This window comes from Anguilla anguilla, chromosome 9, assembly GCF_013347855.1.
Source record: "Anguilla anguilla isolate fAngAng1 chromosome 9, fAngAng1.pri, whole genome shotgun sequence".
NCBI lineage: Eukaryota > Metazoa > Chordata > Actinopteri > Anguilliformes > Anguillidae > Anguilla > Anguilla anguilla.
The window spans coordinates 15,945,094-15,967,719 of NC_049209.1; the positions used below are offsets into that span (position 1 = coordinate 15,945,094).

At 41.8% G+C, this 22,626-nt stretch overlaps 1 protein-coding gene across 4 annotated transcripts in view; it reads left to right on the forward strand.

Annotated features, from left to right (window-relative positions):
• The window catches only part of LOC118234858 (AF4/FMR2 family member 2-like), a 167,278-nt gene that overhangs the window by 109,414 nt on the left and 35,238 nt on the right, over positions 1-22,626 (forward strand). For all 4 annotated transcript variants that reach the window (XM_035431675.1, XM_035431676.1, XM_035431677.1 and 1 more), the window contains 2 exons: positions 12,241-12,292; positions 18,487-18,524. In XM_035431675.1, coding sequence (XP_035287566.1) covers positions 12,241-12,292; positions 18,487-18,524 — 90 coding nt within the window. The remainder of the gene's footprint in view (positions 1-12,240; positions 12,293-18,486; positions 18,525-22,626) is intronic.

Below are 22,626 nucleotides of genomic sequence, written 5' to 3' on the forward strand. Positions count from 1 at the left end.
ATTGTCAGGACTGCAGCTCTGTAGGTGATGACAATGAACATAAACTGCATCCAACTACTGTGGAAAAAAGGCAGCTTGAGTAGGCTGAATGAGAGTGGCATAGACCACTTGATATGCTTTCCCTCTGTGCAGTTTCTCACTTGCTTGGCTGCCAGTGATGCACAGGCTGTTTTTCTCACTAAGTAAGATGTTGCCTTTTTTGTTTTCTTTGATCACCTGCCTGTATTTTTGAGGCAGTCAAAAATGACTGTCCAAGGCACGCATTTGTCAATACCTGCTTTGTCTGAGATGAATGATAGCTTACGATCAGTAAGCACCATGCTTGACCCACACTACATTATGGTGACATGTTGAAAAGAATCAAAATAACTTTTAAAAATCAAAAGAATCTTTTTGATGTGAAATATTGGTCCTATTTGAAAGTGCATATTTGTGCAAACTACATTTACTGCTAGGATCCAAACATGGACTTAAATTGTGATTACAGAGACAGGCTTTAAGTTTAGTACAAGGTAATGAAGGTATACGTTTTGATGGTATCTTTAAAGGCAGCATTTCTACATTTAAAGCCCCAGATGTAAAGCTTTATTTATAGCTAAACAGGGCTTGTGCAGTTTTATTCATTTAGATGAAGAAAAGAGTGCTGTCCATGATACATATATCGAGTTTGGCTGTGGTGTGCAAGTCTCTTCAAAGCCAGCCTTGTTAGTGCCTGTGCCCCTGTCCCTGCCTGTCTTCTCAGCTTTATTAAATTGCCTCTCACACCAGCCTAGCCAGGCCTAGCATGACTGGGACACTTCTGTGGCACATGCAGTGCTTGATGCAGGTCAAGAATAGCTTTCTTCACCACAGCAGAAGGGCCAAGGCGTACATTTAAACTGCCAGGTCTCTTAAATTTGGATGCCTTCTGAAAGCTAGAGCCATTTTTATTCATTCGGACTGGAGGCAGGCAAGGCCAGGGCATACCCTGCTCTCTCTGAGAAACATTCAGAAGGAATGTTCTATAGCCTGCCTCAAAATGCCGCAAGGGAATGCGTCTTACTACAGGGGAGCGACAATGATATCACACCACACAAAAAAACGATTTATGAAAGACTGAGAGCAAAGAATTCCAGCTGGTCTCAGATACTGTATTTCTTAAATTCCGTATCTATTAATGTACAGAGCAGACTTTACTGCTTCTGTGGCTTGTAAACCAGGCCAGTATCTGCAGATATTTAGCCCCACAGCATAACTGTAACTGCAGAGGATGAACATTGCACTTCACATCAGATCAGACATTAGTCACAGTCAAATAGACCCTTTGCCACAAACACAGAGTAGTTATGGACAGCCTTATTGCAACTCATATTAGGTCGCCTGCATGTTTTACAAGTTACAATACATGCCGTTCTTCCGTATAGTGCAAACAAAGATCATTAGCATAATGTATATTGCAGCAGACAAGGCAGTCAGAAAGATGAACATCAAGCAGTTACAGTAGCATCATCATCCTAATTGGCAGTTAGCGATGGTTTGTACTTTATATACATTGCTCTGCGGCGTACATCAGATTTCAGGAGCATTATAGAAACATCAGACTTGCTTTCGTTAGAACTAATTAGTCATGCATTTTGAGTGTATATCTGGCACTTGGAAAGTGAAGAGAAAGGTTACTCTTTGCCTCCAGTATTTAATGGAAGAGGAATCAGCTTGCGACTCTAATGAGCCATAATATTTCCACTCCGGCACAGCCTCAAAGGCAGAAAGGGACTCTGACAACCTCCCATGACCTTTCAGACTGGATTAAGATTCCGTGGTTTCAACTGCTGCCATGGTAACCCAACCTTGAAGAGGTTTTTGTTGAAAGGCATAGGCAACTTTCTTGTGTGCATGTGATAAAGACCCATCCTCTCTTGTATTTCGCCAAAGCACAACCATATTCTGTTAGACAGGGAACCTGAATCGGTTCTGACACATTTTCACATGTACATGCATGCACACACACACACACACACACACAGACAATTCTGTTTCTGCTGAATGATATGTTCTGAAGTGTGGTTGCGTGATAGTAGTTGTTTTTAGTACAGTTTCCTTTTGAAGTTATGGAAAATAAAATATTTCTGCGGTGCAGAGGAGCTGTGACCTATGGAAACTCTCAATGTTTTCCCAGCAATTCGGAGGGCAAATATTTGTGTTTTATGTACATCTATTGGCCCTATTTCAATAACTTGTCACAAAAAGAGTAGCTGCAGTTTCTGTGTTGAAATACTGTTTACAACTTGGGTCTTGTAAGTGAAATACATGTTTTCTTACTCGGGCCCATAAATATGAAGGATTTGTGGTCAAACGGGACAGAACAGTACAGAGTTAATGCATGATGTTCAGGTCAGTTCAGACTCGCCCCACAGGCCATATTGTGACTTGGAAATGACTGTCAGCCAATCCAAATAGGCCATAGCACAGAAAAATATCCATCTCTGAAGATGAATAGGAGTGGCCTAGCAATCTGCCTCCCTAGCAGGGTGCTGATCATATCTAAAGAGGTCTAAATCACATTTTATCTGCGAGCTCTAGCAGCGGGCTAGCTGAGGCTTTCCAGAAAGCCCTCCCAGTTCCCCCTGCGGTTTCCGCCCGTGTCTGTATCACCGCTTTAAGTCCTCTCCATTCTTCCAGGCAGGTCAGTTTTCTTCTGGAGCCCATTGAAAGACGCAGTAAAGGCCAGAGCTATGGACTTACTATCCCTTTTTTATAACTACACAGAAACGAGTAATTGAACCTGACGAAAGATAGAAGGTATCAGGAGCGATTTTACAGTGGATCTGTAAGGCAAGAGAGTTGCTCAGGTCTGGGCTTATGGGTAATTTTCACAGTGGTCCAGTCAACTGAGAGCCCCCTATTACTGCAGGCCAAAATACAGTTTGATTTCTGGTAGTGACAGTCCTAAGTTGTCCCTGACCTTTTCCTAGTTTAATTGTATTGTCTTATTTATTTATTTATTTATTTATTTATTTGTTTGTTTGTTTGTTTGTTTGTTTGTTTGTTTGTTTGACAGCCACTTGTCTTTCCCAGAATTAGCTATCAAGCTAAATTTCATCAGTTGTCTCTAGGCAGGTACCAGTAAAATATATTGTACATAGAATTTCAGTGTTAAAGGACAGACAAACTAATAATATCACCATTATTAGTAAAAACAGAAACAGAAAAGGAATAAACGCAGTATGTACTGCGTAACAGTTTCAATTGTGAAAAGTGTTGTTTTCCGTACTACACAATAACCACTCCACACTAAAATGAATTCTTTCATTTCCAGAGGAACAAGGTCATGAGTTTTCTTACCATCTACATCATGCAAGTATTTGCAAGGTGCACAAAACTATCACGAGTTAGGAGATTGTGCTTCTTGATTATATTACAGTTATGATAATTTAATTATATTCTTTATCTCAGAGTTTACTTATATAAAGTATATAGAGGTCTGAGAGTGTTTTTTTCTGTTGGGGACTAGCTTGAAATACAATAAAATAGATGTGAGAAAATAATAGAATTCACATGCCGTGTGACTTAGCAGCATCTGTTGACACTTGATTTTTAATCAATCTACAGTTCCTAAGATTAGCATTCACATGTTTTTATAAATCAATAACAATGCAAAAATATTTAAAATGTGATACAACCTGAATATTTTCACCCTTAACAACTACAGCTGGCTGAACTACTTCCTTTTTCTTGATTGAGAAGTATATGGATGCAGTCTTACTTACATTTAGAGTGAGGCAGGATTCTGTTAGCCAGTCAGAAGTTCTGGCCATTTATGATATTCATTTATAAGAGGCCTGTTGTCTATTCTTAGCATGTACATAGGTGACCGTATCATCAGCATACAATTGAATTTAACATCACCACAAACACTAGGGAGGCCATTAACATATAAACTGAAGTGGCCCCAAAACTGACCCTTGAGGAATACCAACAGAACAGTCAATTAATGAAGGATTATAGTGCATTGCTTTCTCATTGTTAAATAAGATTGCATCCATGTTATTGCACCAGAGAGGTTACAGCATGAAAATTCTGTCAGAAGAACATTATGATTGACAGTATCAAATGCCTTCTTGAGATCTAGAAACACAGCTCCTGCAGCACCCTCTTTATCAAGCTTTAATTTCATTTCCTTTATAAAATAGCAAATTGTGGTTTCAGTTTAATTATTTTTTCTAAACCCATTTGTTCAGATACTTCCTTGTCCAGAATTCTATAAGTTGTTCAGATACTACCTTTTCAAGAACCTAAGATGTTATTGGCACATTAATAATGATAATAATAAAAATAATAATAATAATAACTCTCATATAAGTAGGCCTTTTTGAGTTCTGCTCATATGAGAGTTGAAAATCTGTCCCTTCCCCTCCTTAGTAAATTTCAGTGTAATAATAGCACTGCTGACTTAGAGATTTGTAGGTTTGTCATTATCTCTGACATTTCACATTATCACATCTGTATTCCACTGGCTTTATGGCAAGTTCTCTCTTCATTCCAAGCCTGGTCTCTTTAGTGAGAATAGAAAAAAAACCATCATTAACATGTTGCTTGGCCATAGTTATGCAGTCTCTGGGGTGGGCAGCTTTTTTGCTTGATAGCTGCAGTCATCTAAATTAGATTTCCATGAGCATCACTGCTATGAGCTGAAATAGCAATCAGTTGAGCTAAGCTGTAAATGCACACGGGTGCGCACACACACGTGAACCCACACGCACATTTATTCTCACCAGCAGACAGAGAAAGATACAGGCTCATACACACTCCCTCACACACACGCACACACACACACACACACACTCTCTCACACACACACACACACACACACAGAAAGCAAGAGAGGGTGTTTATGGCCCTCTCTCAGCTGACTGACTACTCAGACAAGTGCTTCGCTGACAGATCTGGAACGAAGCAGTGTCTTGGGGCGGCTGTGGCCGGCTCCTCAACGTGCACGCCAGGCAGAAGTAAATAAGCCCGCCACCAAACACGAGGAAATGCACAGCACGTTTATTCTCTGCCTGGCGTTGGGGTCCTTAAGTGCAGTTCCTTGTACTGCAGACGGATGGACAGGTTGACAGATGGAAGGCTGAAGTTATTTCAAGCTGCATACCGCCACTAAATACCCAATTCCACTCTCAGTTTTAAAGGCACAATGTCTGTTTATTTTCACATGAGGGACCAAGCTTAAATAATGAATTGATTAAATAGCTTATCGAGTTCCTTGAAAAAACAGGCGGAAATGCACAGATGTCATAACTGTCATTTTAGCTGGCAGGCAGCAGACTGGTGTTTTAAAGCAATGATTTCTGATTCGGAAAAAAAATATCCTAAAGCAAAAACATATCTTTGCTGTAGCCAGTGGTGTACAAAATTAATATTAATAAAATATCAGTGCCATTGAATCTGATTTATTGGGCAACCAATGTTTTAATATAGTTTAATGTTTGAGCAATAATTGATTTTTAAATAGTGACTGAATGTCTAAAAAAATACATGCAATTTAATTCCAAATTGGAATTTGGTTTTGCGAATTAAAATGCTATCTGAAATTAGTATCCTTTGCACATTGCAATGCAAATATATTAGTTGTCTGTGTTAAAATGGGAATCAATGGTTATGTAGCTAGCAAGATCATTTATTCAGATTTCTTTTTAGCATATTCACATGCCAAAATAATATACAGAGCTCGGTGTGAAGCTGAGCATTCTTACACATGTTTATTACAGCATGATCTGTTCTATTCTCAAATGTGTTTCCGACCCAATTCAGCACACCTAAGCACTGAAACAGGTGAGTTTACTGTAATATACCCATATTTGTTTGTTTCCTATACACAGAATAAGCTTTGCAGGGCATATAAGGAATCATTTTCTTACTATATCTGAACTCGTTAGATCAATCGTGAGACTACAGTACTTTATCTCTTGCCATTTACAGTTCAATGTAGATGAAAATGTTTTATTCAGATTCAGATTCAAAAGTTATTTTCATCATGGCTGCACCATAATGTTAGGTGCTAACAGAAGTCTGACTGGGTGGCACCAACACACCCATAGGTGTTAAGTCTGCCAAAGTGAAAGTGTGCCGGAGCTTGCATAAATTTGCCATTGCCTTAATATTCCCATTGAGATTTTGCCACACCTTTCAGATTTAACCGATCAGAGGAAGTTTGAAAAAGCTACCTGTGTTGGGTTCGCTTTAAATTTTTAGTGACCAAGTTTAATGCACTGTGAAACTGATTTCCCATATAGCCCTTGTCTCTGTTATTCATATTTTACAAGTTTACGCTTGAAGGGAGATTTCAGCTGTTTGTTCACTGATAAAACTTCAAAAATCGACCTGTGTTGTGACTTGTCTTTCAGTTTTCAGTGGTCTGCTCTAAAATGTTATTACTAAATAATACTGCACTATGAAGTGGGAGATAAATAGCTAGTGGCTGAATGTGTTTTTGGTGCTTTCACTGGTCTTTTTGTGTGAAATAAAAATAATCCAGTTGAAAATTCATGTAGAAAATTGTTGAATGAATAAAGAAGTATGTTAATGCATTTAATAATGCATTGTATTAATCAAAACCACTTGTTTTTGGTATATTTGTATTTGTATAATTACCTATGAAGTATCAGTTCTCTCACAAATTATCTATTAAGTCAACATAAAAGCATTAATTAAATTAATGATATTTTCTCATGGACCATAGAAAAGAAGGGAGACACAGTTTCTGACATGGTGTTCTGTTACTTCCTAGAAATCACATCTTAATTGAGTTTTAGATTTTGACTCAATCCATTAATCAATTAAGTAATTAAGCACTAGCTTTTTTGGGAGTAAATGCAACATTCATGGCAGAACAGCCTGCTGGACACCAGAGAGACTGATGTTCTGACCCCCCCCCCCCCCTCCACCCCATTCTTCTCCATGCACTCCCACTGTGTCCTCCCGCTAAATCACTGACTGCTCACCGGGGGAGGGCAGCTATTGTGGTGCTGTAATGCTGCTGAGTTAAATGGGCTGAGGGCTCATGTTAACAAAGGCAGCCATTGCTGTCAAACAAAAAACCCCAGAGGACTTCACTTAAATGGCAAATTGCCACTGATGGTGGTCCTTTTATAAAAAGAAACCTCAGAGATGTGGCTTTAGTGATCACAGTTGGAAGGGTGGGAGGGGCGGGGGTTGGGGGTTGTGGTGCTGTTTTTGTGGTCTGACACATGAAAGTTGTTTGAACATCCATCAGGGGAACATTAGGAGATCTGTGCTGTTATCTGCAATATTTATGAGATTGTAATGTCGATAATGTACCATTTCTGAAATGTGCATAAAAGGTATTAATTTTCAATAAAGAAAAGGTTTTATTTGTGGCTACAGTGTCATCTGCATTGGAATCCATATTTTTAAACTGACATGTAATTTGGATAATGTTAATGTAGCTGTGAGTTTTTCTGAAGTCAGTATTATTTCAGAAATACACCATGCCCTGGTCAAGAACTTCTTGTATACTTAAAATATCATACTGCAACATTAGTTAAAATGAACATTTTACAGTTAACACAACTGCACTACAATGTGTCTGTACATGGTATGTAGACATAATGATTATTGTTATTATTATTACTTTATGAAGACACGGCCAAGATCACCTTAACATAGTCATGTCACAATTTCCGTCCCACTCTGACAACAGAAACATTAGTCAAACCTGAGAAATACAGTGAAGCCAGAGAAGGTGACTGTCTGACCTAGGTCAGTCAATAGCTTTTTAGGGATGGTTGGTTACATTTACAAAGCATAGTCATATTGAAATTAAAATCAAAGCAGGAATAGTATAATAGTATTAATAACTCATAGCAAATTGATATTTTATTTATTAGCTTCCAGAAGACACCTTTAGACTCAACATCGCTTTAGATGCTAATGAACTGTTGTTTGTTTTGGAGAAAGTGATTGTGCACTGATAACCTACATCATCTGAAGGAAGGAGTATTGCTGTCTGATTTAGTTTAATTGTCTTAAATGTATACCATTAATCCCTGTTTTTTCATGGAATCATTGCTGAGGAGGAAACTAAGTCACAGCGTTAACCCTAGTGTCCATTTTGTGTGTGCCATTTTGTATTTTGTGAATGCTTAACAAGCTTAAGACATGTTATTGTTAGCTGCTTTAATGTTCCTAGCTGGTCTGTTTTTGAAAATCCACCTGTTTGATTTGTCTCTCGGTCAAGCAGCTTCAAAAAACCTCGCTTTAGGTAAAGATGGTTTGAAGTTATATAGGTTAAAAAAATTTCCAACATCGTGACATTTATAGAATTATATTTCAAAACCTTACTGGTGCAAGATCAGTCTTGTGTCATTGGTCATCGTGGTTAAAAAACGGGATGAAGCAAGTAAAGCGTAGTCTGAAGCACCACTCAAGGCATTCTCTTCCAAATGGCAGGCTCTGTTTATTGAGTCAGTGACGTTCACTGGTAATTAAAGAGAATAGTATACTTTCTGTTTTATAGTTAGATAGCTGAGAATCCCATCTGGTCATTGCAATGGTGAAGAAAACCATTCCGTTTTCCATTATTATCTACCGTGCAGTACTATCAGGGACTTAATTGTGTTGTCAGCCAATAATGATGCATAATAGCTAATTATATCTAACTAACAGCATATTGTTCTGGAGATAATCTGTGAATTGATTTTACGTGGTTTGCTTATAAGGCATTCAAGACAATGGCAAATGCTAATTAGCTGCATAATGCGATGAGATTAAGCAGAGGATGGAAGGAGTATCTCACATTGTATTTTTTTTATTTAAATTTTATATTTTTTTAATTTTACTGCATTGTCTAGTTAGGTAAATAACTTTCCATATTTATCTTGCATAAATAACAGGGGTTTTTTTCCACGGCATCATGTGTACTGTGACCACTTTTTCTTGGCAGGTTTGGCTAACAGGAATGTACACAAGCACAGAATTTTATGTGAAGTACACAATTTGTATTTTGTCATAATCCGATACCTTAGGTGCTCCCTGGAGTTTCTGTTGGGCTTGTGCCATATGATGCAGTTTTAAGGGCACAGGCAGAGATATTTTCGACTGTGTTTCTTCTGCTAATAAAACCGGGAAAGAAATTATCATTTGCCCTTGCCGGTGTCAGCACCTCCAGACAAACATTTATCTGAAACAGAAAATGTATGTCATTTTTTTCTGAATCTTATATCTCCATTAACCAGTGCACTCATTCCAAAAGGCATTACGTTTCGTTTTGCGAAATAACATAGTTTTTAAGAAAAACACCATTTATATTTATGAGAAGTTGGACGATGCTTGTGTTGCCACTCAGAAGCACACGGTAAACACCTCATACAACAACACCACTGTAAACCAATGTTTTTGCTTTTTTTTTGGGGGGGGGGGGGGGGGCGGGGATGGAGGTTGTAAAAACAACCCTGTTATATGGTCCTTTGGGATGACATTTTTAGCCCAGCTGAGATGTCGCTCTTGAAAGACGGCGTTTGCGTTGCCCTTTAACCGGATCTGAGTCAGTCGCCACCCCGCTTCTGTTCCTTTTTTTACTGGTGGTTACAGGTAGCAGGAAGATGACAGTGGGAGTGATTATAGGTTACCTAATGGGTAATAACCACAGGGTTTACCTCTCCCACCAGCTGTAATTAGATTAATTGGTTGAGCGACACCAGGAGACACTTTATCTGGCTGAGCTGCCGTGCGCCAGCTGTGCTGGGGAAGATAGGGCCCCGCCTCGCCGAGCTTCTATCCCCCCCACCCACCCCCCCACCCCCCCGAGACCCACGCTGCTCCCAGGATGCTCGGCGTAAAGCGCCGGAGTAAAGCGAGCGTCGTTCAAGATTTCTCTTCCATTCCGCCGCTGTCAATCTCTGCGGACGACTTCGCGTAATGAAATTCTGCACCTGCACTCACCGGTGGCTCTGCGCGAGGCGTCGCTCGTTCGCCTCTGGCGTTCGCCAGACACAGGATGAACGAATGAACAGATTAACCCGCCTCTGGTAAACGCGTGTGTTCATCCATTCATGCGCTAATCTGCGTTGCCTTATTTATTCACCCTGCGAGCGCTGCTCTCCTCCAGTTCATTTGAGTGCAGGATGTAAATGGGGCTGATACACCGGGGTGCAGTAAGGGACACGCCGAGAAGGCACACCGGCGCTGTCCTCTGTCGGACTCCACTCTGTCCTCGATTCACGTCCCCGCGTCCCTGTCCAGACGGCCGAGGGGGACCCTTGCCTCTCGAAGAGTGCAGTGGCAGTTCATTCAGCCGCTCTCGCAACATAATCTCTGCAAACCCCAATAATTGAATTAGAGACCCCACATAATCCAATCTTTACCCTCCTGAGAACTACGTGAGCTGGGCTAGATTTACTACCAACCTGAACCTCTGGCAAAGTGTGTCTGCTGCTATGCTGTGCACATTGGCCGAGACTGAGACAGCAGTGTGTCCTGGCCTATGAAGAATTGAATGTATGCTGTTGCATAGGCCAATAGGCACAGCACTAAATTTATACTGCTTCACATTCCTCTCATTATTAAATACCAGCATCACTAGTGTAGCGTGCGGTCCTAATGCCAAGTGCTGCCTCAGATTCTTTTAGTGCATTGTTTAAAAAAAACAAACCTAATACATTTGCATTCTGATCCTTTGAGTCATGCAAATGAAAATAAGCTTTTCAGGCTTTTTTAGTTCACAGTGGAAAACACTTCTTATTTTCTTCTGGAAAATGAAGATTAACAGTATATATTAACAACATTCTTTAATAGATAATGCAACTGTTATTGTTTGTGTATTTCCTGTTTTTGTTAAAATATAGGTTTTTAAATTAAACAGAAAAACGACTTGTAATTTTTTTTTTTAATTACCTTAAAGAACATCCTTTTCCTTCTTCTCGTTGGCTTTGTAGATTAGAATCAGTCATCAGCATCAGTCTGGTTTTTGATTTTGTGCCCATACTGATCTGAGCCATGACCTCAGACAGGTGTAACCATAGACATTACTTGCCCGCAGTGGAATCTGGAGTAAGGCTTTGATTAAAGCCATCCTCTGGTTTGGGGTACGGAAGTTGGCTCCAGCAGTGGTGTAGAGGCTGGTTTGCTGTTGTTGAATATTTGCGGTTTCCCTGGAAATCCCCTGAGGATGTTTAGTCTAGCATGTCATTGAGGGTCATATGGTGATCACTGCTTAAATCCGACAAGGAGAGTCCGCTATTGAGAACCAGTAACATATTGTTAAGAATTATTTTGAATGACTGCGTTTGCCATTTTTTTAACACCACAGGGGTAGATGAGCGGATACAGTTGAGAGATCCAAAATGGCAGCCGGTGTAAAAATGCGTCTCCGTACAGTACCTGGCCCATTAAAAAAAATAAACAAGTGCTTCTTTTGTGTAAGGGTTTTTCATTTCGTCCGTCTTTTTCCAGGCTTGGTGGGCTTAACTCAACCATATAAAAAGAAAGGAACAACCCACCATGCCAGAGCGCATTTAGTTTGATTCCAGCAGCAAAGAATTATCCTGCAGTGCTTGCTGTGGTCAGGTTTCCCCTGACATCTGTAAATTATTAGAAGGGTAATGACTGGTAGTTTTGTGCAAAGCTCCGCTCAGTTTAAGATGGCGCACATGAGCTTAGGTCATAGTGAACCTTAAATGCATTTCCTCTTTATAAGGCTTCTTTATTTTTTCAGGTTCAGTGGGGAATTCCTCACCGGGAACATTTACAGCTCTGCCTTATGTCCCAGCAGCCGTAAGGCATTGTGTTTCTGCCCAAAGTGCGGGTTCCCGAGCTCACTGCGTTTTTAGGATGATCTCAGTACGCCTTGGAACCGTTTGTCAGATGGTATCGCCAACCCTCAAAAGCTCCACTTAGTGGTTTACATGTGTGGAGCCCTGGCCACGTCTTCTGTCTTCAGCGTCTGATACGTCGAGCGATGTCTCCTCCAATCAATCAGCAATGCTCACCGTTAATGAGAGTGCTCTGTGTTGGTTAATATACATTTCATAAGAAATTGACATTTACGTATGAACAAAGCATCCAGGGAATGAATAGGAAATAAGGTTTTATCATTGCAGCTGTGTGGCAGCCAGTGTCAACCTTGGCTCCTAGAGATTATTATGTTCTTTGAGCATTACATCTACATTTGGTTGTCGCCGGGCACTGCCGCCATTCCAGAGATGACTTGGGATTGATTGATGCGTTGCGTTTGCTCCCCCACAGAATGCTGGAGGATGACCTCAAACTCAGCAGCGATGAGGAGGACAGTGAACAGGTAATTGGCATGGGGATTTATGTGTGTGTGTGTGTGCGCACGTGTGTGTGTGTGTGTGTATGTGTGTGGGTGTGTGTGTATGTGCATGTGTGCGTGTGTACACGTGTGTGTGTGTGTGTATAGTGTGTAGTCTTGTTATGAAATATACCCAAATCAGGAAAAGTATTCTTTTTTTTTTTTTTTTTAATATGCAGACATATGCTAAAATGGACTAAATAAATAAAGATAAAAATCTATACACAAATAGAAGTGAATAGGATGACAAATAAGACCATGAGTCTGGGGGACAGCATGCTGGCGATCACAGATGACTTGTGGGTTTCACATACAGTCGTGGAGCAGGAAGGATATATGCTATGGATGAAGGCTTCAGTAAGTTCCTGTTTATATGTGCACCCCACTTCCTGGCAGTACTTTCCTGGCTATAACTGTGCGGTAGAGGGACCCTTAATTCTGAGAGAGCCTGCAGGAGAAACAAGATATATTGCGCTTCTCAGAGAACCACTGTGCCACATTCTCTTTTGAGCAGACTATGTATTTATCTTTCTATTTATCTATTTATGTTACGTCTCTGAGAAGTGTACGTTTTGTTTAATGCTTCTGTGCTCTTGTCACTGGAAACATTAAAAATGTCGTTTTTAATATATTGACCATTTTTTGCGTTATGTAAAAGCCTGTTGTTTTCCTCATTTGATGGCGCTTATCCGCAGTTAAAGTGTGTGTGTTTGTGTGTGTTTGTGTGTGTGTGTGTGTGTGTGCGTGTTCAAAATCAATCCAAGATTTATGTTTTCTTAACTTTATTTCACGATTTCAGAGTTTTTCTTCAAAACTGAGCAATCCACAAAATTAAGGAATGAAACCTTTGAAACCAGTAACAACTGTGATGTAACTGATGCAATTTTAAAGACTTAATGTTGTCTGAAGCCCGTGTTTGCCACTCTTCTCCAAACTCTTCTACTGTACTATTATTTGTCAAATTTAATGTTTTTGCCATAGTAGTATAAAGTTTCATTTAACTGCACAGTATTTTGTTTAATGGCTATCATAAGGATTTGGTTATTTATTATTTATTAGTGTTCATAAATGATTATGCATTTCCCACATTGCTTTTAAAACTCTGCAGGTAATTTTCTGATTATTTTCCCAAATGTGTGTTTAATAATGCAAAATGCACACATGGCAATCTAATATATTAAAGTCATGTATCTTTTCTTTAGCCTGAAGTGATAAACACAGACACAAATGCTATTTATGTTTTGACTGTTGTTAGTTGTTCTGTTGTTAGTATTCACAGGACATACAGGTCCATCCACATTCAGTAATGACCTGAGCAATATACAGTCTTCGCAAGCAATTTCTTGGTTGTACCATATCATATGCAATTAAGCTTAATTCATAGTAGAGATGGAGACACAGGATCAGAGATCATAGGGGGGAAAAAAATTCCAATTTAGAATTTTGGGATGGTACATTTCATTTTGTTCCAGTTTGTACCTCGTTAGCCTGTGCACAACGGATGAGGGTTTTGACATCAGTCCCAGAACGCAGCGTACTCCTGCTCCTACTGCACACGTGCACTTCTGCACACGCCAGCGCCTAAAGAACAACACCGGCCAAGTCTAGTGACACGCTCAAGACACCACGCCCCCTCCAATATGCTACATTAAAATGATCATCAGTATTCAGATCGTACTCCTGTACGGTAGTCAGTCGGTCTTGGGCAGATCTGATCCCCCGGAAAGCGCACTTCCCCGGTGTGAGTCAGAGAAGCTGTGTGTGTCTGTGCCTCCGCGGTCTGTGGCCTATGCCAATGCAGAGGGGTATAATAAATATATTTTCGACAGGGCGGTTGGAGGGATGGGGGGCGGTGGCGGTGGCGGTGGGGGGGGGGGGATGTGAAACTGTAGCGGTAATTTCGTTTCCATCTTCCTGCGCGGTGCTGCTCCATCCAAAGCAATTAACGTCACATCGCCCTCTGGCCCGCACACCCCCCCCGCCCCCCCGCCCCCCCATGCCGCTGCCTCTGTTGTGACAGCGGACAGAGAGAAAGGTCAGGGTGCCCTCGTCTCTCAGACAGATCGCCTCACCGCCATCACCGCCGCCGCCGCCACCGCCGTCCCGGCATCCGGCTGCCGCCGAGCGCTGACCTCGCCGGCCCGTAAATCCCGCCGCCCGGGCGGCGGTGTCGTTATTGACCCGCTGCATCGTCAGCGCAGGCAATTTCCACCGCGAAGCTCCGTAATTACCTGAACGCCGGAGATCTGCTTTCATTATCGGCGTGCGCGGTTACAGCAATCACAGTGTGTGCTGACATATGCTTATTAGTGCACTCATAGTGTGGCAACAGGTTTCATTAAGTGGGTGTTAACTCGCTGTATTTAACGTGCTTAAACAGGATGTGTACAGAAACATTTAATATTGACTCAAATCATCCTGATGTGTTCATGAAAAGCCTTTTGCCGAGTGACTGAACGAAATGCACTGGCTGTTTTAAACCTATGCACATTTAGGCCTGTTTGTGTTCGCGGATGTAATTACAGTACCTCTACATAGTAACTGTAAAATATCGTCTGCCCAGCCAAAGTGTAGCGCTAACACACGTGACAGCATTACAGATGACTTATTCCTTGCGATTTTGAACATGAATCATTTATTTTCATTTGTGTTGAGAACATGAAAATCAATAATTCTCCCCAATGCCCTTATTACCTGCTTTTCAGTCAAACAGCAACATGTCAAAAAGCCTTCGCAGTCTCAACATAAGATGGTTGCCTTATACATGATATTTCTACATTGATTTTGCATGCGTGCTGAAGATCGGAGGTAGTTTGTTAGTCTGTAAAGGGCTTTTAATGTGTGTAACACATGATCTGAAGAATTCAGTCTTTTGCTTTGGCCACCGGAAAAAAACAACAACCAAACAACCTCCTTTTAAAACTGTACTTTTGTGCTTATGCTTACTTTTCTTTTCCCATTTTTATCCAAATTAAATTGGATACCGGTGCGACTGAAGTACACGCTGTGACAAAGTAATGGTGTTTTTACAAGGGGTATTCAAGTTCAATGACATCATTTGTTCAGAGGAAGGAGATAATGAGTATTGAGGCAACAGGGAAGATGAGCGAGGAGGCCTTTTATCTGATATGGCAAAGCCTTGGATAATCAAAAGCTAATCTTTGAAATGGAAGAAGCTGTGCTGAGCTGATTTAAAACCAATGACAAAGCAGGCCTTAACTGCTTAATTTACCGCTGTTGGCCGTCAGGCTGACCCTGTATGAATTCAATTAGTCCATCAGTACGCCGCCATTGGAAAACACATGGATTATGTGTCACGCTACAATGTAATGTCGAATAAGGTATTATGAAATGATTATGTATCGGTTTATTATCATTAATTATTTTTCTTTCCTTCAGCTCATTTGAAAGCATCATCCAATTTCACACATCGGGGGCCTTGTTTTTAAATGCTGCGTGCGCAGAAAAAAATAGATGCAGACGCCACGCTCTCCGCGGATTTGGGATTTATGAAGACAAACTTGATGCCATAATGTGCTCATGTTTACACAAACTATGACTCATACGTTCATTTTTGGAGACTGGGAATAGGTGAATCCGATGTCAAAGTTGCAAAATAAAGAAAGAATGTAGAATTAATTAAATTATTATTATTATGGCCACAAAACACATACAGCCGTATGTGTTTTGTGGCCATAATAATAATAATTTAATTATTGGCCTCTACCTCTGTAACGAGCATCTCACATTCCATGAAGCTGCTCTTCTTTTTTAGCAGTGTGACTTCTCCTTTTTCCCTGTCAATTCAGTGGAATGACCAGCTTGTTTATATGCATATCATATTTGCATTGGGCATTCCATTAACCATTTATGGTCAATTGTGTGAGCTAACTTCAAGCTGATTGTTAGACAATGAGGTGAGTGCACAGACGGCTTTATGAGTCAGGATATTTTTGTCCGTACGCAGTTTTATTTTTTTGTGCGTACGTAACCATTTAATGTAGAATCTCTGCAAAGATTTATAAGGCCCCTGGTCTGTAGGTGTACGGATACTTATCCACTTATCCGTGGCCCTAGGTCAGAGAATATGTTTTTGTCACACATTCATTATTTTTCATAGCATCCTTCCATTCTCACGTCAGACCTGGACAGATTATTTTTAGAACGTGGTTATGTCTGAACGTGATGTTCTATGCTGAGTATGTTTTTGCAGTGTAAAAAGTGTGACTTTTCATTGTCACCCTGCTTCCCAGATGAGCAAATGACCTTATTATCCCAGTAGTACCCAGATTCAGACCAGTACATTATTGAAATCTGAAGTCTGTAATTATATTGTGAGATAACTCTAGCAGTCATTAAGCATAATGGATTCACACACACCCTTGCTGTGTGCTAATGTTGCTTATATTGGTTTCTGTATGGCACCATATGAGTATAGGCTAAATGTGCACATGTAGCTCATTATTAGGTACTGTGTGCATAGTAGTGTGATGGACGAAGGCCTATAAGGGTATTTATTAGTTTCTGTGTGTATGTTATGTATACGTAATTACTATTGTCAGTTTTGTATTTTAGCTTTGTGCTTATTTTCTTCGATACTGCCTATTCTGGATGTCCTTGCTGTGGTTGGTACTGTTGCTCTTGTAATATGCTAGTACATTCTTGACACACTCAGTCAAGTGTATAGACAGGCAATTACAACTGCAAAATACAAATATCATATGCAGGGCATGTAATAGACATGACATTGAATAATGCACTGGCAGATAGAAACCTGAATGGCACATAGGTTTTTAATATTCATGGGTTCAGAAAATATATTCCATGAGTTAATAGAACGACAGCAAATATCTTCAATTGAAAGAAACGTTACTTTCGGTTAACATCATGCTGAAATCCAGTGTGCATTTTTGCATCTCCAGTGATTTTAAACTGAAGCTCAGTGACTGAGGTGAACGGGGTCTTTCAGTTTCTCATTTTGACTCAATGATTGCTGTGTGCTTTTTTGTGCGTTTGGCGTGCCAGACACATTTGGCTCTCGCTCGTGCCTCAGTGACAACATTTCCAACGACCGTGACCTCGAACACCGACTCAAAAAAAATCTGTCTCAACAGCGAGAGAACCTCCCGCCGTTAAACAGTTTGGTGGAGTATACAAGCCACTCTGGCAGCCATGCCCCCTAGCCGCGTTGCCTAGCAACATGAGAATTCAAGGAAGATCGAAGGAGCCGAAATCCCTGCAGAGAGGGAAACAGCAATAAGAGTGCCGTTGACAGATGATCCGAGTTGTTTCATCTAATATACTGTGAAGATCACTGGCTCCCTTCATGAATGATAAATGCACTGTACACAGAACAATGGGCAAGGATGTGCACCAGGACCAGGCCACGGTGCTTAGGGTGGGACAGGTTCCTTAAGGCCACAGGGTTCACCGCTGTGCACTTTTTTTATAGGAGGTTCTGTATGTGTCTGTCGCAACTTCACTTTTACATACAAAAAAGGTGTTAACATTTCTCGATATGTTCTCTGAGTCACATTGTAAGGTTACTGACTAGATTCCTGACGGTTATATCTGAAATGCAGCGGGAAAGAAAACACGTTTAAAACATTTCTTCTTTTTTTTTTTTTTTTAAATTACAGTTCTTGATTTCTGACTAGGGACCCGAAGCAGCATACACCGAAGTGATAATTACGAGTCTCTTTGCAAACACAGAGTAATTGATGTGTTATTTTAGTGGGGGGTGCTTTCTGGAAATGTACTAAATAAGCGATGCAATCTATTTTTTAAGATGGGTTCCAGGCGAATGTTTTGGCATGCTGTAAGTGCCTGACTAAAACAGGTTGTAGAATTGCAGTGACACAGAAGTGCAATTGCACTTTCCAGACACAATTTAAAATGAACTGTATGAGCCAACAAACACACTGTGTGTGTGTGCTTGTGTGTGCCTGTATGTGTGTGTGTGTGTGTGTGTGTGAGAGAGAGAGAGAGATAAAGAGATATAGAGATTGTGTTTCTGTTTTTATTTATTAATAAAATAATATAATCATTTCCCTTTGTATTTTTTCAGGATTAATCTGCTTGTTTAGTCTGCTTATGTCTGGTAGTGAATTCTATCCTTTGTCCTTTGTAGCTGGTATCTTTAACTCAAGTGAATGAGTGTGCTTCTCTTTGTTTCACAGGCTACAGAAAAGACCAAGCAAAGAAGTGCTCCTCTCAAGTAAGTTATTACTGCAGTTCTGTGGGTTGCATTCAAGTCTGCACCCTGGTATTTTACTGATGGTGTTGATGATGCTATTGTTCCCACAAAGGTCATCGTCCTTTGGCGTAATTATTTTAGTGAAATTCAATAGTGTTATCTTGCAATTAAGACAATTGAAAGGAAGAAGGGCCTATAATTAACTCTCAATATAGAAGTGAACACCAGAGGACACAGAAGGGTTGCATTTTCAGCTCAGTTTTGTTGCACACATGGAAAATGAAAAAACATGAGTGCTCGGTGGTGCTATGCTGTTGAAATGAGGCTTTGCAAATAAACTCACTGCAGGCAAATCTGTCATTTATTTCCACATAATGCTCTGGCCTGTGTGTAATTTGGGCTGCAGACTTGACCAGTTTCCACTGATGCACCATTTATGCAAACAGAACAGCAAGCACAAAATTGCCTTTATATAATTGCAATAGTGTACTCATTGGCCTGAACCCAATTTAGCATTTGCCATCAAATTTGACATAGGCATACATAGAATTATTGTACGCTTTTCCTCCGACAGTTTGAAGAGTTAATGCTGGGGATTTCTGAACTCACAGGAAGAACGCTTACATTTATTTGTAAGTCAGAGGACGGATGTTGAACAAAGCCAGAGCGCCGTTATTAATGGTTCCTGACCTGGTGCGCGGGAACGGCAGCGCCTGCTAACGAGCTTCATTAAGAGGAGCGGTGCGAAACGTGGCCCTGCGGCACACTCGCGCGAGGGGAGCCGGGGGACCGGGGGACCGGGGTCGCTGCGAGCGCCCTCCAGGCCACCCGCAGCGCTGCAGTCAGCCAGTGCCGTGGGTGAACCCAATCTCCCTCGCTCCCCTGAGAACCCACAAGAGAGGCCGTCGCCCAGTCAGGGAGGGAGGTACCAGCATATCGATGGGATCCGGGTTCAGAGGAATACAGGGAGTTTTGTAATGCCCTAAACATTTTGTCATGCCCTGAAATGTGGATCAGATCCACAGATTTACGCCTACTTGAAATCGCTATTGCGTTACGGTACTGTAGCTATCGTGTACAGTTCTTTTTCAGGCTGCCGTCTTTTTTCTCTTTTCTGACAATTGACCATTGGGGACTTCAGGAAATCTTTCTATGAGCCACTTGTGCCAGCCTCTCCCTCCCCGCAACATCGATTGAATTTTCACTGACTCCCATTTTGTGAGCTTGAAGCCACGAGTCTACCTATCATGTATTAATTATCGTAATGCCTTTTACAGTCGTTTTTTATAAATCGGATGGATCGCCGGTGAAATTTCCGGGCGGCTGGAAAGTGCTTTTTAAAGTGCATTTTGAAAATGCCTTTTATTGCGGCGCGGTTAAATTATGAGGTCCGCGGGGAGCGTCGCCGCGCCTCTCGCTGGGCACCGCCGGCGTGAGGCTGATTTCTTGCGGCGGAACGAGCCCATTAAAACCCTCCCCACAGAGGAGCCCGGAGCTACGCGGCGCCGCCGCTAACGACCGCGCACGCTTCTCAAACAGGTGTCAGCGCATCAGCGCGTCTCAGCCCGCAGCGAATGTGTGCGTTCGACGGAGACGGGGGGGCGCTGACCCCGTTTCGCCTTCACCGCCGCGGCGAAACCGCCGGTCCCGGGCCTCTCCGGGCGTGTCTCTCCCGCGGAGCGATGCCATCGCCGGCAGACCGCAGCCACGCCCCCCCCCCCGGGAGGCATTAAGAGCAGGGACCCAAGCAGATTTATATCACCATATGTGACATATCACCATCTGCATTGTTAAAAACACATTTTAATTATTAAGACATGCGATCGCACTCCTCCCGCAAGCATGAATAGCTTTTGCTTATGCGCTCATAAATCGCATCCTGCGTGAGTGCTATTGACATCTGCGGGAGGAGAGACATGAATTAGCAGAAATTCGGCGTGTCTCTTGCTGTGGGATGTGTGCTATCGTGTGACCGGTTCAGCTAGTTAATGCATAACGCAGTTGGATACAATTTAAAGGTTTGTTTATGCTACAAACAAGATTTCCATCAAAGAAATGACGTCTTAGATATGATAACTGCGTCTTAGAAGATAATTGACCTTGAAATGAGAATGAAATATTTCAGAATCGCGTCATTGCGGTTATCCGTAGAGGATCAAATCAACAAGACCTGCATCACCATACCTTTACGCTAGCTATTGCTGTCTCCTGCCTGACATTCCTGCACCCTTATATAATCTGACTGTGACAGTCTCTCTGCTACTGTTGTGGTTTGTACACTCAAAAAAATGATAAAAATACAGGCTCACAATATATTTATCATTGGCAAAAAATTAAAAATTATCATATGGTCTACCCCAACAGGGGTTTTAGGTCTTTATGCTGCAGTCTTTATTAAGATTGTTGAAGTCTGGGACTGTTGGGTGGCTCAACCTGTTGAGGTGCTGTTCTAGTGCATGGATTGGTCCCGTGATCGGGTATCAAATCTAGAACGTGGCACTGCAAACTGTGACCAGTGGCCTCAGAGGGTGACACACAATCTGTACTAGCATTGCCCAGGGAAGGGTTCAGTTAGCCTGAACGAGAAGTTAGTAGCATCTGATTGCATACCATAGATCCCCAATGGTCGATCTGGCACCTGTAAGTTCATATGTTGATCTGCTCAAAGTGTCTTCCTCCGACCCACATCTGTGCAAGCGCAACAAGCGAACTGCGGTGTGACAAAAGGCAGCAGCTGATATTTTGTGGTTCAGAGCAGTCTCCTGAATCGATGTTGCAGGTTTCAGCGAAGAGCAGTGAAATATACACAGTTACAATTAAATGTACTTTCAAATTTGGGGAGAAGAAGAGGAATAAATAATTGGAGACTTCACATCCTTAGTGATAGTGCAGTGCAAAGTTTCAAATCAAATCAATTTTATTGGCTTTTTAGAGAGAACTGTCACAAAGACACTTAACAGAGAAACAGAAGGAAAATTGGGTGAAAACCTGGCCAGAACCCCCAAAAAGCAAGCAAGTGCAGTAAAAAGAGCTCCCCGGTGGGAAGAAAAACACTCGGTGTGGCTAAGTATCTGCTGAGTGTTTCACTCAGACGTAAATACACTTGACCCTCTGGCTGCAAGCAGGCGCTGCTGCCTGGATTATGGCATTATGTGAATGCCAAATTAAAGTTCAGTTTGGTAAAACACACGGTCTGACCCTGAATACCGTATTGAGTTCCTTTTTGCATTGTTTCCAGCACGCCGGTCCCATTGGAAAACATCGACACCCGCCATTAACTTCAACCTGCCCGCGAAACACTCGGGCCAGGAAATGGAATGGAAGTTAACGGTTTGTCTTTTTGATTTAGTGGGCGGCGGCGCTACGAGGGTACAGGGAGTGCTTTTCCCTTTGCGCGGTGCTCTGGCCGGTGCTGCTCGCTGAGCCTTCCGCTCGCTGCTCTTGCTGCTCAAAAGAAAATGGCAGGGATCCCTCAGTCTTAGGACCGTCAGAGGATGGGGTCCAGGCCCGATTTCACATTGCCTCCTGCCCGTGTTTATGGATGAGATCTGGAACAGGCCATTCTAACCCCACCACCCCCTCCCGGCATTTCTGGTTACCTACCGCATGCCCTGCCAAGCCATGAGCTCATAGCCTCCTGAACAAACCTTGGTTCACCATGTTGGCTCTCTCAATCTGGTGGAAGTTTTTTTTTTTTTTTTTTTAACGCTCTGCCTGGTTACCTGCTCACCAGGGCATTGTAAGGACCGTGTTTCCTCCTGCTGGGATCAGTACTGCACAAAGAATGCGGGATGCCCTGTTGGGGGCAATAGAAGCTGGTTACCGTGGCTTCCTTTGCAGGGGCAGTACTCACTGTGGCTTTTCAGTTAAGTCTCCTGAATTTGCTCTATGAGAGAATGAAACAAGAGGAAAGTGTCTGGTTGGACATCTCAAGCGTTCTGAAATCAACCTGGTAATGGCCATTGACCTCAGGTTTGCTTGGTTTATTCAGCAGAGCTCTGGGGTTCTTTTTCAACTCCATGTAGAAGTTTTCTGGTAAGCATTCTTTTTTGATAGGCAATCAGACATATACCGCGTTTTATTTCACATCAGAATTTTATTTGTAATTACAGTATGACCACCA